General features: G+C 46.2%; 1 protein-coding gene across 4 annotated transcripts in view; it reads right to left on the minus strand.

The window, feature by feature from the left end:
* DHX30 (DExH-box helicase 30) overlaps positions 1–10,360 on the minus strand; it is a 30,354-nt gene extending 19,994 nt beyond the window's left edge. The window contains exons 1-7 of one of the 4 annotated variants that reach the window (XM_082637958.1): positions 10,270–10,336; positions 9,761–9,907; positions 8,315–8,409; positions 7,535–7,641; positions 6,417–6,471; positions 1,694–1,789; positions 550–578 (exon numbers count right to left, since the gene is read on the minus strand). In XM_082637958.1, coding sequence (XP_082494084.1) covers positions 550–578; positions 1,694–1,789; positions 6,417–6,471; positions 7,535–7,559 — 205 coding nt within the window. In that variant the 5' untranslated portion in view covers positions 7,560–7,641; positions 8,315–8,409; positions 9,761–9,907; positions 10,270–10,336. Of the gene's footprint in view, positions 1–549; positions 579–1,693; positions 1,790–6,416; positions 6,472–7,534; positions 7,642–8,314; positions 8,410–9,760; positions 9,908–10,269 lie in introns of all 4 variants that reach the window. The other 3 variants (XM_082637957.1, XM_082637960.1, XM_082637959.1) reach the window with 3 other exon arrangements.
* Between the last annotated feature and the right edge of the window lie 5,490 nt (positions 10,361–15,850).

Here is a 15,850-nt window from a genome sequence, read left to right on the forward strand (position 1 = left end):
TGATATTTTTTTCCAATTCCAAATCTGACTCTGATGGGCACTGTAACCTATTTAAGTGGCCACTATTTTCTGAGCATTGTTTTCCTATTTGAACACCGGAGACATTGTTTCTGCCCTGCATTTCCTTCTTCTGGACAGAGGTACCAGCAAAGCCTGCAGGGAATCAGAAAGCATGGCAGAAAGGTCCAAGAGTCACGTGGACTAAGAGATTGTTGCTTCTGTGATAAAGGAACAGAGGCAAGAACGCTTTATAGCTTAAAAAAGAAAGAGAAGGCAAAGATGCATATACCCAGATACCTTCTGGAGGTGGAGCTGTAAGGAGACAATCAGGCTGGGGGGCAGGGGGAGACGGGTGTCTGTCTTCCTCTGGGGAAGACAGTGCAGGCCTGTTGGGCTGCCCCACAGGGAGCAGCTGCCCCTTCCAAGAGCAGCGGCCTTCTCCTCTGCATGTGCTCAAGGAGGCACTGCCTAGCCATGCTGCCTGGTTAATCCCAACTAACCATCTTTAAGCTTAGCCAAAGCACATCTGACACTCTCAGAGCCACTCACCTGCCATGTTGGAAATGTTAACGTTCAGCCTTTTCGAGTTACAGGGCATTTTAAGAAAGAAAGAAAAAAGGGCAATCAACTCTTGTTTTGGCAACGGTAGGGGCTGGCATTTCTTTAATACCTAAGTCAAATGGTCACAGGGGCCAGAAGTACTTATTTCTATACTGCTGTCTACAGTCAGGGCCACTGCGGCAGGAGGGCAGTGCATGTAGAAAGCACATGGGAACACGGCAGCAGTGTGTGCTGCAGAAACTGAGGTGCTGTGTGTTCCCCGCACCCTTCCTGAGCTCGTGACCTTCAAAGCACTTTACAGACAGAGCCTAAAGTGGACATGCTGTCTCCAAATAAGGGAAAGACTCTATGAACTATAATAGTGTTCTTCCACTAAAAAACTGAGGGAGGCGTGTGAACAGGTGGCCAATGGAGTTGGGAAGAGCAGCTGTCAGGACAAGAGGCCGCCAGGAGCACTGGTCTTAGCAGACCTGGAAAAGATCTAAGTTTGAGGGAAGAGAAGAGACACTCACGAGCAGAGATGCTTCCCTGGGTCCTATTACTGGCCCCATCCCTGGGTACCAGTGGGATCTGAGGTCAGCTGTCACCTGTCGGGGAGCTCTGACATTCTCCCCAATCAAAAGGAGAGCCTACCTTGCCAAATGGACTGAGAGACAGATTCTAATGTCAGTAAAGTGCTTTGAGGTGCTGGGGGAGATAGGGAAGTGATTTGTCGGGCATCCCCAAAGCCTCCAAGATGGAGGGCACTAGGCCGAGTCGGGCTCTCTGTTCTGGCCCTGCTGCAAGCGCCCTGAACTTTCTGAGGCACCTGAGCCAGAGACTGCCTAGAAGGTCCAAGCCCTCTGATTCTCCACACTGGTGCCAGACACCCAGACTGAGCCTAGGCTTTATTCCTGGTCACACCAGGAGGCCCGACAAGACTGAAGGGTCTAAGCCAAGTGGCCAAGCATCATGAACTAACCCAGACCTTTCCAAATGATGTCTCCCTGAGGGCTCCGAGAGCTCTGCTAACCCCACTACTCCTCATCCACTTTCCAGAGGCCTATGGCCCTGGCACCCGGGGTCCTGCTGCCACCCGCCTCCCCAGAGTCCCTGGACCAACCTGGTGATGGAGGCATGGCTCCTCCCTTACCTCGAGAAATGGTCCCTCCAGGGGCAGGGTTGACACACATGGGTGGAAGACGTGGTGGGGGAAGTTTGCACTGACGCTGCCTGTGCTGGGCCCGATCTGGGGAAAGAGAAAGGGCATCAGGGCGACATGTTCTCACCCCTCACAGTTACAAACACCTGGATTGACTCATCCCAGAGCACTCGTGAGGAGCTCTGGGCAGCAGAGCTGCTGGACCATATCTGGAGCCAGTCACAGGTTCTGAGAAACAGTGCCACCAATGCCACACAGAAAGAAGGCATTGTCTTATACAGACATGATACGTGACAGCCTCGTACAGATCCCTTCTTGGCTCTCAAAAAAGCCCTCAAACTCTCCCTGTTCTTTTAGCCACCCTCCATGAGTGTAACGCCCATCCCATGTGCTTCTCTACAGTCTCATGGTGCCATGCACATCACTGGGGTTCTTCCACTTATCTTTCCTCCACTTACGTAAGCTACCCCTGTATCTGCTATGGGTTCCCCAGATAAGCCATCAGATCTCAAATTATTCTCTCCCTCTAAGAACTGGTGAGAGAGGGACTAATTGACTGCTGGTGTCCTCCCCAAGAGCCAGTATCAGATCCACCCTTACCAGCCTTCTCCTTCTTTCTAAAAGTTAATGATTTACTATTCCAAATATTTCCATTCATTTGGAGACTAAATACTACCCATCAGTGGGTACATAAAGTACATTTTTAAGGAGTTCCAAAATTTTGATATACATGAACTAAAATTAAGACACTCACTGAGTGTTCCATGGGAAGGTGGAAATGTATGACTAAGGAAGGTTTAAAGTCTTTAAAAGCACTGAAATGGTGAAAACATCAGATAATCACTGGTCTGGGGGAAAAGGTGCAAGAGCTCTCTGCTCTCTCTGCCCCACGTTTTGGTATAATAAATGGGGCAGGAGAGGAGCAGGGAGAGACAGTCATACACACTCTACACACTTGAGCAACAGCCTGTAGTGCTAAAATGATGCCCTTTTCTATAATGCAAATTAGCTCATGTACAATTGGTAAATGGGGGAACAATATCAGTAAACATAAGAACCCTTGGTTCAAATCTGATTTTTCTAAGGCAAGGGAACTAAAAAGCAGGAGTGGAATGAAAATTTTCAGCAGGAAAAGAAAAAGCCCCTTCAGCTGTGTTTTGTAAAAATTAAAATCAAGTGCCTGTAGGGAATCGAGGTGGTAGATACATGGGTGGTCACTATACAACTTCTTCAACATTTCAGTATTTCTGAAATTTTTTCATAATAAAATGTTAGGGGAAAGCAGGTACTTGCACTCAGGTCCCCTTCCCCCACATTCCCAGCGGCACACACTCATTAATGGCTGCCCCACGGGCTCAGAGCTCCACCTCCACCTGCGTGTCTCAGCAACTGCCAGCTCCATTCTCATTAGAAGGCTCAATGTACATTTGTAGCATCACACTGAGCTGCCTGCTTTGGTGGTCCAAAGCTCCTTCCCAGGTACCAATGACTGTTTTTGTCATCTTCTGGTCATAAAGTTGCAGGTGTACAGCCTCAACTCTACTTTTCTCATAAGCCCTCTTAAAACATTGCAGGTGTGTGATTCTGCAGAAAACGTATGTACCGTTACAGCAGAAATGTTGCTACTTCTGGAACAAAGTGCCTAAGATCAAGGTTATCTTGGAACTAATTCCAGCTTTGCCTTGAAGCTAAGGTTGTAAAGGACCAGCTCAACCTCTCCTTTCCTGTTTGAGGAAGGTCTTCAGTCATATCCAAGGATGCTGGCTTGAAAAATGAGAGAATAAATGATTTGATGATTATTTTATTTCATTAAGCATTTTCAGTAACTGGGGGAAGGTTGTTACAATTCCACAACAACATCACTGAGCCCGCTTCTGACCACTGGAGCTGGAGAAAAACTGCACATTCTTGTGGTTGATACAGTATTTTTCAAAGTTTTGTGCTGACTGTAAAAGACTCAGCTCGCTCTTTGTGGCCTGATTCTGATGGCATTACAGCTGAGAGACAAGAAACCTGTGTTAAGATGCTGGCGAAGGCAATAACAGGTAACTTACCAGGCACCCAAGTGTTCTAGTTGGGAGGCGTTGGCAGCTCTGTTTAACTACATAATAGGAAAGATGGTAGCCCCAAGACCCAGTGGGCCACCGTCCACAACGCTGCAGGGAATTGCTAGGGCCATTACCTTCAGAACCATCAAATGGCCCATTCCATTAAGACCGTAAAGCCCTGAGTGCCAGAAAGCATCTCTGAAACACAACTATCTCTACCCTAGTAGCTTGTACACGGCAGGTGCTCAATTTTGCAGCCACACAGCACAGTGCATGTTGAGGCCAGGCTGTCACTCTCCAGAAAAACATGGGCTACAGGGCTGTACCCCAAACAGATCAACCTCCTATCATTTATTAAAGGCCTGCCAACCCATGGCTAAGGGCTGGGGACAGACTACAGCCAAGTGCTTTTCCTATATCATCTCTAAACTTCACTATACCCCTGAAGACAGGGGCTGGGAAACAGGTAAGTTAACACCTTGTTAGTGTTAGTGGGGACCAGATTCGAACCCTAGCCAGTCTGAATCAAGCTTTATACCATGTTAAATTTTCTCTCAAGATTCACAATGCCCTAGGGAGCTCATAATTTCACCATGAGGAACAAAGAAATACATAAAAACTCCATAAGAGATAAAGAAGTCCTATACAACAATAAAGTGTCACAAGGCCACCCATGACCAATTGCCAAGGTCATGATGCAAACCACAAATGAGACCAGCATTCATAAGACAGGAGAAGGCATTCAGCCTTACAGCCATGAAAAGACAGGTTTGCCTGAAGGAAAATATTCAAATCAGCAACCCTTTCTGATTAATGGTTTTCCCGGAGACCTTCAAGCATAAAACGGTTCTTGGTAGAAACACAAAACATTTACCTGTGTGGAAAGTGAGGTCCCAAATCAGACTCTGTCCGATTATTATGTCCTGAAGCTACTTAATACCATGGATTTGTGAATTTACCAGGTGTCAGGCCCTGTTATAAGCTCTTTACACATAGTAACTCATCTGATCCTTGGAACAACCCTATGCCCACTTAAATAGTAAGGAAGGATGCACAGCGAGGCTCAGGCACCACCCAAGCCTCCTCGGCCAGCGAGAGGCAGAAGTGAGATGTGAACCAGGCGTCTTTGGCTCAGGGAGGTCCTGCTGCCTCCCACTAAGCTGAGTGCTGACAGTGTCACCCCTGAAGGAAAACCTCTTGAAGAAATCAATTTCCAGCCTAGAAAGCAAAATCACAAATGCTAGAAAGGAACTTTGCCCCGAAAACTCTCTCATCTGATACCATTTCCCTATCACAGGGAAGAGGAGGACTGTGATTTTATTGGGCTCTCCATCTCTTTATGAAATCAGTACTGTTAATTCAGACTCTCCCACCAGGAGAGAACCTGTCTTCATCCTTTTACAACTGGGTGGACAACAAAGCCCACTGAGGAGGAGATAAACACAGAGCAATTAAATGTACTTAATTTTCAGCTCAAAATGTGCTATCCACACTAAACTCAAGTTCAATGTTTCCCTTTTCAGACACAGTTAACCAATACAACGAGGATGACAGATTAATTTTTTCATGCAATATGTAAACAGATCGAGGGGCTGAAGACAAACAAGGAGACAGGAAGAGGCTGCTCTGAGACCTGGAACATCCAGCCTCCTTCTGGCCCCATTCAGTGGGTTACACAGGGCACCATCTGGCCAAGGTTTTCCAGGCCTCTACGAACATAAGTTGGAGAGGAGACACAACTGGGAGGATCTTTTTCATCAGCAGTTATGACCATAACTGTGGCCATATGACCATCCGTCAGAACCATAACAGGATGGCCTGTTATGGTCCTCATTTATTTGTAAAATGTGCCCAGCTTAGGAGGCTCACAGTCAGCTTCAATACAGGTGACACAGGCCTTTTACTCTTTATTCCCTTAAAGAAGAAAAGTCCTGCTCCTATCTAAGATATACAATGCCCTTGGGATCTGGCCCCTTCAAGTCTTCACCACCTATATCTCTTCCTGTAAGCAGCCCTTGAATGCTACCCTCTCGCCCTGCCATGTCTCAATTCTGCTACTGCTTACGCAATCCTCTCACCTCAGCTGCTGGAGGGTACTGATTTCAAGACTTGCCACAATTTCTCTAACCACTAATATAAAACAATGACTCAATCCATTTCCACCAGCTTTTACTGAGCTCTATCGTGTGCAAAATGCTATGCCAGGTACCATGGATGATAGAAGAGCACAACAGGCCCCGGCTGTGGGGAGCTTCTAATATAGTGATGCAATGAGTAATTCAGATAGACTAAGCACGAGAAAGTACAGATGTGGTGCTGAGGAAATCAGAGAGAAGAGAAATGGTCTTTGGTTGACAGAATCAAGAATGGCTCACGGAGGAAATGGTGTAAAACACTGGCCCAGAAAAATAGTAGGATTTCAATAAGCAGCGAATATGCAGGAGAGGGTATTCAGGGAGAGGGGTGGCTAATGTACACAAAGGCCTAGACAAGGGGTGGCAAGGGTTATAAACACCACGCAAGAGGAAGGCTAAGAAAGGACTTTGGAAAGTCATCCAAAGAGGGGCGTCCAAGGACTACACACCGGTGAGGGACTTCCACAGCCTTCATAGCTGCCTGTCACAGGGAGGAAGGGCCTGAGGCCACAAGCACAATTACATTCTTACCTTTTCTGAATGAGTCCAGGCTGAACATTTCTGGCCAGGAGGGAAAGCTGGAATCCTAAGAAGAAGGAGGGCCGAGAGACAATGGTTAATATTCATGGTCCAGGAACCCACAGAGAAGATTTCAATAACACAGACAGCACTGTCCAGAAGACAAGAAAAATGAAGCTCTTCACTAATGAGCCCCAACTGCTCCCAGTCTTAAGGATGGAAGGGCCATCTCCACTACAAAGTAATTACGTCTCTGTTTCTAATTGAGAGCTTTCTTCTTTTCTCTGTCCTAAACTCCCTGATCCCTGCTAAACAGAAAGGGATGCATTCCATCGTGAGAGACATATATTTCCACCTCATCACAATACTTGCAGTTATCCTGGGACGTGTAGGAAGAAATGAAATCCTACATGGACCCCTTTTTTCATGTGGCGTCAGGAAATGGGACTGATGATTGCCTTATGAACAAACTGGTGTACTGGGCTTTCATAAAACCTAGTCAAGCCCCTAGGAATGGGACTTGACTGAGAGTATCAAAGAGTAACTGTAGAGTGATTCAAAATAAAAAGCTTTTCATGGCGGAGTCTCTATGAAATAACAAATATTAAGTTAAGGTTCAACTGCTGGCCAAAAATTTTGCTGCATTTTGCTCATTAGTACATTTAACTGAGGAATATACCTTGAGACTTAAACACACACACACACACACACACACACACACAAATAAGTAACACCTCTGGTTTAACAATTTTGTTTTAAAAAACACTCCAACTCACACTTACAGATTTTTTTGTTCGTCTGTATGTTTTGTTTTGTTTTGGCTGCCCCATGCGGCATGCAGGATCTTAGTTACCCGACCAAGGATTGAACCCATGCTCCCTGCAGTGGAAGCACGGAGTCTTAACCACTGGACCACCAGGGAAGTCCCTACAGATGTTTCTAATACTGTAGTACTCTTGGGTTGGTGCAGTAATCTTATGTGGCATTAGTTTAAAAACATCTACACAACATTTTAGCAAATCATGATGATGTCCAACATTACTACGAGTCTAATGGGGCCTAAACTCCTGTTCCTGACTGCTATTCCCTCTCATTCTCAAATCATGGGGAGGTGGGGGTGGAGGGCTGACCTGGGGACGAATCTTTCAGGTCCATAGCAGGTCTGCCCTGATGGCCTCCTCTCCCCCAGGGATGCCGGAAATTTCAGCCGATAGGATATGGTAGCTCAGAGAGAAAACTTCAATACAATATCAACAATAATACAATTTACTTTAATAAGTTACATTCTATAGACTCCTTCTATCCAAATTAAAAGAAAAGGAGTGTAATTTGAGATTCTAATTTTAAAGAAACTCTGAATATTATAAAATCTAAAACATCTAAGCGATTATTTTTTAAGAAACAATACTTTCTTCCTAAGAAGTTTTAAGTTCATTTGCTCGTAAACAGACTCTTGGTTTTGCTTTTTTAAAAAGCCCCTGATCCTCTCCATGCCAACCAAGGCTCATATAGCACTATCTTTTCATGGATCAGTCTTAAAAAATATACTATGAGATTCAAGATAGGATCTTTTAGAGATATTTTACAGAGCTCTAGAAAATTTCATAGAGATCTAAAAGAAAACCGCCTTCCTGGTTATACAGTATTATGTTAGAAACCTTTATGGTTTAGAGTTTCTCTAAAATAATCTAGAGATAAGTTAAATAATATTATGTCAAGATTTCTTGCATAATGAAACCTAACTCCAGACAGAATCACTATGAGATGATTCAAGGACAGAGAGAGGGTATAATTTAAAATGCCCTTCTTCCAAGACAGTCACAAATGGATTCAATACATGCCTTTTGCTTTACAGTGTGGCTGGGCATGAGACCCACCACTGCTTTGTGTGCATGGCTAGATCAACTTACCTTACAAGAGCAGTGACAGTCTCAGATTTTGTGGGCTTTTGAACTGGAGCTGAATTCTCTCTTTGCTATTCCTCATCACGAGGCTGGGCCTCCTCCTGGGAAGTACAATGCTGGGTCACTAAAGTGATGGCCCCCGCAGGGAAAGAAAGTTGCTCCGGACCACTGAAATTCATCTACTAACTCTGACAACAAGGACAAGTTATGTTAGTGGCATGAAACACACACAGTACACTTTGGCCTCACTTCAGGACCTGCCATGACGCACTCTATACCCATCACATTGTGAGCTGCCCTACATCCACACCTGTAAGATACCAAGAAAGATATGTCATGGTAAAGAGGGATGTGTAGTCCCCAAAGCATTTTCTCCACGCCCAGAGCAAAACTTACTTCAGTTTTGAGTTCTACTCCCATCTGACTATCATATGAATCGATCTAAGGTAGATAAAGAAGCTCTTCCAGATTGGGAAAATAACAAAATTAAATGCTAAGTACCATTTTTATAGTTTACAAAGTACTTCCACAGACTTTATCTCACTTAACCTATGCAACTACCCAGTGAGGTAGGAAATATCCTTCCCAGAGAAGGAAATTGAGGCAGATTTTCCCAGAGAAGTTTACACAACTTGCCCAAGATGCTATAACTGCCTCAGGGCAGAATGCAAACCTGCAGTTAAGGTACTGAGCTCCAGAGTTTTCCATGCTTATACCATACCACTTATTTCCATGATATCATGCTGTTTCCATGATATCATGCTGTTGCCTATTCATTCTTTGAAAGAATATTTCATACTGACATCTTCAAAGCCTGAAAGAGGAAAGAACTTTGATAAACTCTGGACCACGATTCCATAAATTAAAACACTTTGAGAGTAAGTATCTTTTGGGTAAAGGGACAACCTACATAGGAAGAAAATGCAGCAAAGGATGTACTTCCTGCACCTAAAACAGCTACATAAATAAAGACCACTATATAAATCCCAAATACTACATCAAGAAAAAAAATTCTCCCTCCTGGAAACTTCAAGAGTTAAGTGTAAATTATAAAATGTAGTCAAGACCCACAATGACGGCGGGATTACCGCCTTTAAAGAAACTGCAAGGGAAACCATCAAAGTCTCATTTCGCTCTGGCCAGTAAGTTGCAACCAAAAACAGGTTGAGAATCTGCAAGTAGCCATCTGCAGTCCACTTGCTACAGCGTATGACAAGCCCCTGTGGATGGGGGTTGCAAAGTGGACAACCTCTGCCTTGCAAAATCACAATTAAGGTGACCAGTGTTGCTACACGAGGACTAATTAGACAGCATGCTAACGCCATACTCCTGGCTCAGGGGCTCTGAGGACCCCTGGGACTCCAGTTCACTGCAAACAAAGGACCCAACATGCATTAGGTCTTCCCCTGCGAAATGGGGCAAGTCACCACCAGCAAACAAAGAACACCTCACCCCTTGGCCTCCCCCAGTGACAAGGTCGGTGCAAAAGGGGGCAAACCAGGGGGGCCAGAATGCACCAGGCCTCTTTGTGGAAGAACGGTCCAGGCGGCACGGGGGCAGACAAAGGTCCCAGGGCACTCCGGGGGCTTCCTCCAGGCCCTGCCTCGGGAAACAGAGCATCCCCTGAGACGGAGGCGTCGTTGCGCCAATGAAGCGGCCTCTCCCGCGGCCCCCGCGGTGCCCCTGGCTACGAGGCCCGCCCTGGCGGACCGGTCTGGCCCCCGCCCCCGCCCCGGCTCCATGGCAACGGCAGGCCGAGGCCTGGTTGCTCACGGCTCGGCCCGGCCGGCTTCCCGGGCAGGCCTCGGATGCCCGGCCTGCTCCTCCGGCCCGCCCGCTTCTCCGCCCCACTCTCCGCCAAGCCGGCGGTCGGACCCGGACCCCTCCTCGCGCTGACCACCCACGGCCGCGGTAAGCTCCTCAATGGGGCACGAAAAGGGAGAATCAAAAGCCCAATTCACCTGTTGTTACAGATGTGAAACAAGCCTCGGTGCACCGCGCATGAGCCAAGGGCCCCCCCAACCACGGCCGGACTACAACTCCCACCAGCGGCAGCGCGGCTCCTTCCGGGTCCCGTGGCGGAAGTCCCGCCGGCCGGCGGCACTCCCCGCCCCGCGCCCCCAGCCCCGCCTCCCGCGCTGGACCTCGCGTCTCTGCGGCTCTCGATGTGGTCCCTCGCCTGGGGCCTGCAGTGGCCGCCCAGGGCTCACGCCGCCGAGCAGCCAACCGGCGGCGAGACCCCGGCGCGTAGCCCAATGGGGGACGGCCGCGGCGGGCGAGGCGGGACTTCCGGCAGGGTCGCGAAGGGGGCGGGCGCGCGGGGGGCCCTGGGGGGTGCCGAGAGAGCGAGTCTGAGTGTCTGGGTTCTCGCAGAGGGTTAGCATCCGGAGTGTGAGAGCGGCAGGGCCTTCGGGTCCTCTGCGCGCCTGACCTGCTCCTCCCGCTGCGAGTGAGCAGGCCGGATCAGGGCTGAGCCAGGAACGAAATCCAGCTCGCGCTCCGGGCTTCCACCCGCCTTCCTCGCCGCGGCTCGTTGCCACGCCTCTTCTCTTCTCCATCTCTGATTTTGTTTCTTTAGGGAGATGAGAATTTCTGCCTCACGAGATTGTTACGAGGATGAAATCTACGTGATGGCGCGTTGTAAACGGTACAACGCTAGGGAAAGGACAAGGTGGCACTTGCAGCTCGGAGTGCTGCTGGGCGGGTCTGAAGGTCCCGCCCCCTCCCCCTCCGCCCTTACGTCTCAGAAGTGAGAAAGGGCCTTATCCCCGTTATATGCAGCAGTCCTCCAGGTGAGGCTCCTGTGTGCGTTCAGTGGAATCCAATTTCAAAAGGAGACATCTCGGTGGGGGATACCTCGGAAGCTGGGTCAGGATTTTACAGCTGGAAAGACCTAGAATATGCTTTTAAGATGTGGCCATATCCCTTCATTTTTGTCCAAACAATTAAATTCAACAAGTATTTGTTATTTACTTTCTCTCTGCGTTGGACAGAAGGGTGAGGGAGGTGAGCATGGACCATCATTCATTTAAATAATTATTCTCTATTTTGAGCAGGGCGTGGTGCTATGACATGTGGGGATGATCCCTGCAAGAATATTGATATATAGCAGTTGATAGGCAGGTGTGGAGAATGCAAAGACCCTGCCCCCAAGGGGCTTAGGGCCTAGTAGAGAAGATGAAAACCTGCGTAAAGCAAAAAGAAAGTTATAAATGCTGGGGAGGAAGTATAAAGTATTCCAGGGGCAGAGAGAACCATGTGAGCAAAGGCATGCAGGTGGAACAAAGGGCAAATCCTAAAACTATTCGGTAGTTCAGTGTGAAGAGAGGGCTAGGTATGTGAATGTTCTTTAGAGGAGATAGAGCAGAAAAAGCAGAGTCAGGAATGCTACGCTAGGATTTTGACTTTATTTTTAATCAATTATTTGTTGTAAGACATTTTCATTGTTCTAAGTATGAGAGTAAAATACAGTATTTTAGGGACGTTATTCTGGAAGTGTGAGGGTAGAGTTGGCTGGGAAAATGTTAGCTAGGATACTAATTAGATGAGTGTAATGAGGGCTTGAACTGTGCTCAGCAGAGAAAAAGACAAGAAAGATAAGGAGAGGGTGATTGTAGAGCTCCAGGCTGGTCCCTGGCCACGGGTGTGTGGAGACCTGACTTTGTACCCGAGTGACTGGAGGGATTATGCACTGTTAATATGATTAAGTTGGAGATAATAGATTCAGCTTTATTCAGATTGTGTTTGAAGTGCTGTTGTGAATGTTAAATGATAAAGACGTGGTCTCTGCTCCAAAGGAAATTCTAATCTGCAAGAGAGGATGAGAAAAGCGTGCAAATAAGTCTTAAATCAAAAGCTAGAGGCGGCACTGCAAGAGGCACAAGTAGAACATTCTAAACTTTTTCCTTCTTGCACATTTTATGTTTTTAGTTTTGTCCCTGAAGGTCTTTTCTTATTCTTGAACCTTGGACTCTTAATGAATGGCTGTATCTGGTGAGGCTGATAGAATGATCCATTTTATATCAAAGTGAGTGCCAGTTAGTGTCTATCTTTTCCCTTCCCTCCCATATATTTTATCTCTTATTTTCTAGTCATTACTTTAACACTGCCTTATTTTTCTCATCCCTGTCCAGTCCCTAGATTTCATTCTTTGCTAACATCTCTGTCTAGAAACCTCCACTTCTTCTGATGTTTCCTACTCATTCTTCAAGGCGCTACTTTGAGCTTCTATTAGCAGTTTATTCTTCCGTGTGTGGTAGCCCTATTGAGAATAGTGCTGCTGTGAACATTGGCGTACAAGTATTTGAATACCTGTTTGTTTTCAATTCGTTTGGTGTATACGGAGGAATAGAATTGCAACTTTGCTTTTTTTTCTTTTTGGCCGCACCTCTCATGCTTGCAGGATCTCAGTTTCCCGACCGTGGACTGAACCTGGGCCATGGCAGTGAAAGCGCCAAATCCTAAGCACTAGCCCACCAGGGAACTCCCAACTTTGCGGTTTTTTTTTTTTTTTTTTTTTTTTTTGGTCCACTCTGCGTGGCGTGTGGGATCATAGTTCCCCGAACAGGGATAGAACACGCTCCTGCACTGGAAGCGTGGAGTCTTAACCACCGAACCACCAGGGAAGTCCCCCAACTTTGCTTATTTTTAAAAGACAATTAAAACCATGAAACACTCTTAGCATTCTTTCTTCAAGTATTGGTAAGATTTGTTTTCTGTCTCCATCTGGGTCTCTGCTCAGATGTTATCTCAGAGACAGCTTCCCAGACCGCCTATGGATTTATGTGTGTATTCTTACTTACCAACTGTTTCTCCCTAGAATACAGATCCTTGAGAGCAAGAACTTAATGCTTTGTTCACTACTGTGTCCTAAGCACATTGCACAGTGCCTGGTCCTATTCAGAAATAAGTACTGAATAAGTGTTGAATGAGTGAGCACTTTCACCTGGGAGGCTGGTTCCAGTTTAGGGAAACAAGCACTCCTATTGGGGGGACAGAAATTGGTAGTACTTTTTTAAAGGGTGGTTTGGCAGTATCAGATTTAAGATGTGCATGCCCTTTGACCCATTTCAGTTCCAAGAGTGTATCTAACCATCATCATGAATGTGTGAGAAAATCATTGGTGCCTTATACTTAATGTTTAAAAAAACCCTACACATCTCTTATTAGGAGACTAATTGAACGAAATAGAATATATCTGGGACTTCCCTGGTGGTACAGTGGTTAAGACTCCACACTTCCAATGCAGGGGGAGCAGGTTCAATCCTTGGTTGGGGAACTAAGATCCCACATGCTGTGCGGCACGACCCCCCCCAAAAAAAATACATCTGTATTAGTCTGCTTGGGCTTTCGGAGCAAAGTACCAAAGACTGGGTGACTTAAACAACAGAAATTTGTTTTCTCATAGTTCTGGAGGCTATGAGTCCAAGATCAATGTGCCATCAGAGTTGGTTTCTGGTGAGACCTCTACTCACAACCTGTAGACAGTGTCCTCACATGGCTTTTCTTCTGTGGTTGCTTGGAGAGAGAGAGGTCTCCGGTGTTGCTTCCTCATGTAAGGACACCAGTCCTATCATATTAGGGCCCCAATCTGAGGACCTCATTTAACCTCAGTTACCTCCCTAAAGGCCCCATCTCCAAACACAGTCACATTGAAGGTTAGGTATTCAACATATAAATTTCAACATATGGACACAATTCAGTCCATAATAAAATTAATTAAATGAAGGAGGAAGCAACAGTTTAAAAGGATGAGTTAGATCTAGTGTACAGACATGGAAAATATACAGGAAATGTCAAGTAAAAAAAGCAACTGCTATAACCAGTACGTTTACGATTCCAAGTACTTTTTTTTTTTTTTTTTTGGCTGCGTTGGGTCTTTGTTGCTGTGCTTGGGCTTTCTCTAGTTGCAGTGAGTGAGGACTACTCTTCGATGCAGTGCTCGGGCTTCTCATCGCAGTGGCTTCTCTTGTGGTGGAGCATGGGCTCTAGGCGCGCGGGCTCTAGAGCGTAGGCTTAGTAGTTGTGGCGCATGGACTTAGTTGCTCCGCGGCATGTGGGATCTTCCCAGACCAGGGCTCAAACCCGTGTCTCCTGCATTGGCAGGTGGATTCTTAACACTGCACCACCAGGGAAGTCCTCAAGTGCATTTTTAATTTTTATCTTTTTATCAATTTTTATTGGAGTATAGTTGATTTACAATGCTGTGTCAGTTTCTGCTGTGCAGCACAGTGAATCAGCTATACACATACACATATCTACTCCTTTTTAGATTATTTTCCCATTATAGGTCATTACAGAATGTTGAGTTCCCTGTGCTATACAGTAGGTTCTTATTAGTTATCTATTTTATATTATATAGTAGTTTGTATATGTCAATATCCCAATTCATCCCTCCCCGCCACTTTCCCCCTTGGCAACCGTAAGTCTGCTCTCTACATCTGTGACTCTGTTTCCGTTTTGCAAATAAGTTGATTTGTACCATTTCTTTAGATTCCACCAAGTGGCATTTTTAAAAAAAAAAACATGTTTATATGTATGCTTATGTAAGCACAGGACATTTCTGAAAGGATATATCAGAATTCTTAACTGTACAGCTAGGTCAGATTCTCTCAGTTTTCAGTTAATACTCTTCTATGTGGTTTGCTTTTGGGGAGCCAAAAGTATGCATTCCTTTCATGATAATAAAAAGTAGAAATGAAGTATTTGGAATATGTAGGGCTTCTGAGAAAGAAATGTGGTTACAATGGTAGCTGTTAACACACCTATGCTGGCAGCTGTGCATACCTTTTCACATATATTCAACTCAGATGTACATTTCTTTTTTTTTTTTTTTTTTTTTTATTTTTTTTGCGGTACGCAGGCCTCTCACTGTTGTGGCCTCTCCCGTTGCAGAGCACAGGCTCCGGACGCGCAGGCTCAGCGGCCATGGCTCACGGGCCCAGCCGCTCCGCGGCATGTGGGATCTTCCCGGACCGGGGCACGAACCCGTGTTCCCTGCATCGGCAGGCGGACTCTCAACCACTGCGCCACCAGGGAAGCCCTGTACATTTCTTTTTTAAAATTTACTTTCTATTATGAATAATTTCAAACATACACAAGTAAAGAGATAGTGTGTGTTAGGTGAGGCAATCTGCCATGGACCCTGAGCACCCCTGCAAGTTCTTGTTGGGTATATCAAGAGTGCAAGGCCCTGACTGCTCTTTACCTGGGCTATTTCTCAGGATTGTGTTTTCAGCAAGCAACCTTGAGGGAAGAAGTATTATCTCCCCCATGACAAAGGGCAGACTTAGCTTCCACTTGCTATAAAAACTGAATCTACCAAGCTCAGTGTTCCTCTCTGGTAATGAAATCCATTATGTGAGCAGACAAAGGTGGTCAGCCCTTTGTGTCGCACCCAGGAAACTTGCGGCAGGAGAACTGTTGCAAACCAATATGAATGTCTGGCAACTGCTTTTGCTGTGATTAACATCCTTTGTGTCTGACCCGGGGGCTTGTGTCTTCTGCCATCATCAGTGGAATAGTAATAGGGTAGCTACCAGT

This window comes from Mesoplodon mirus (assembly GCF_964341445.2).
Source record: "Mesoplodon mirus genome assembly, chromosome: 12".
NCBI classification, from domain to species: Eukaryota; Metazoa; Chordata; class Mammalia; order Artiodactyla; family Ziphiidae; genus Mesoplodon; species Mesoplodon mirus.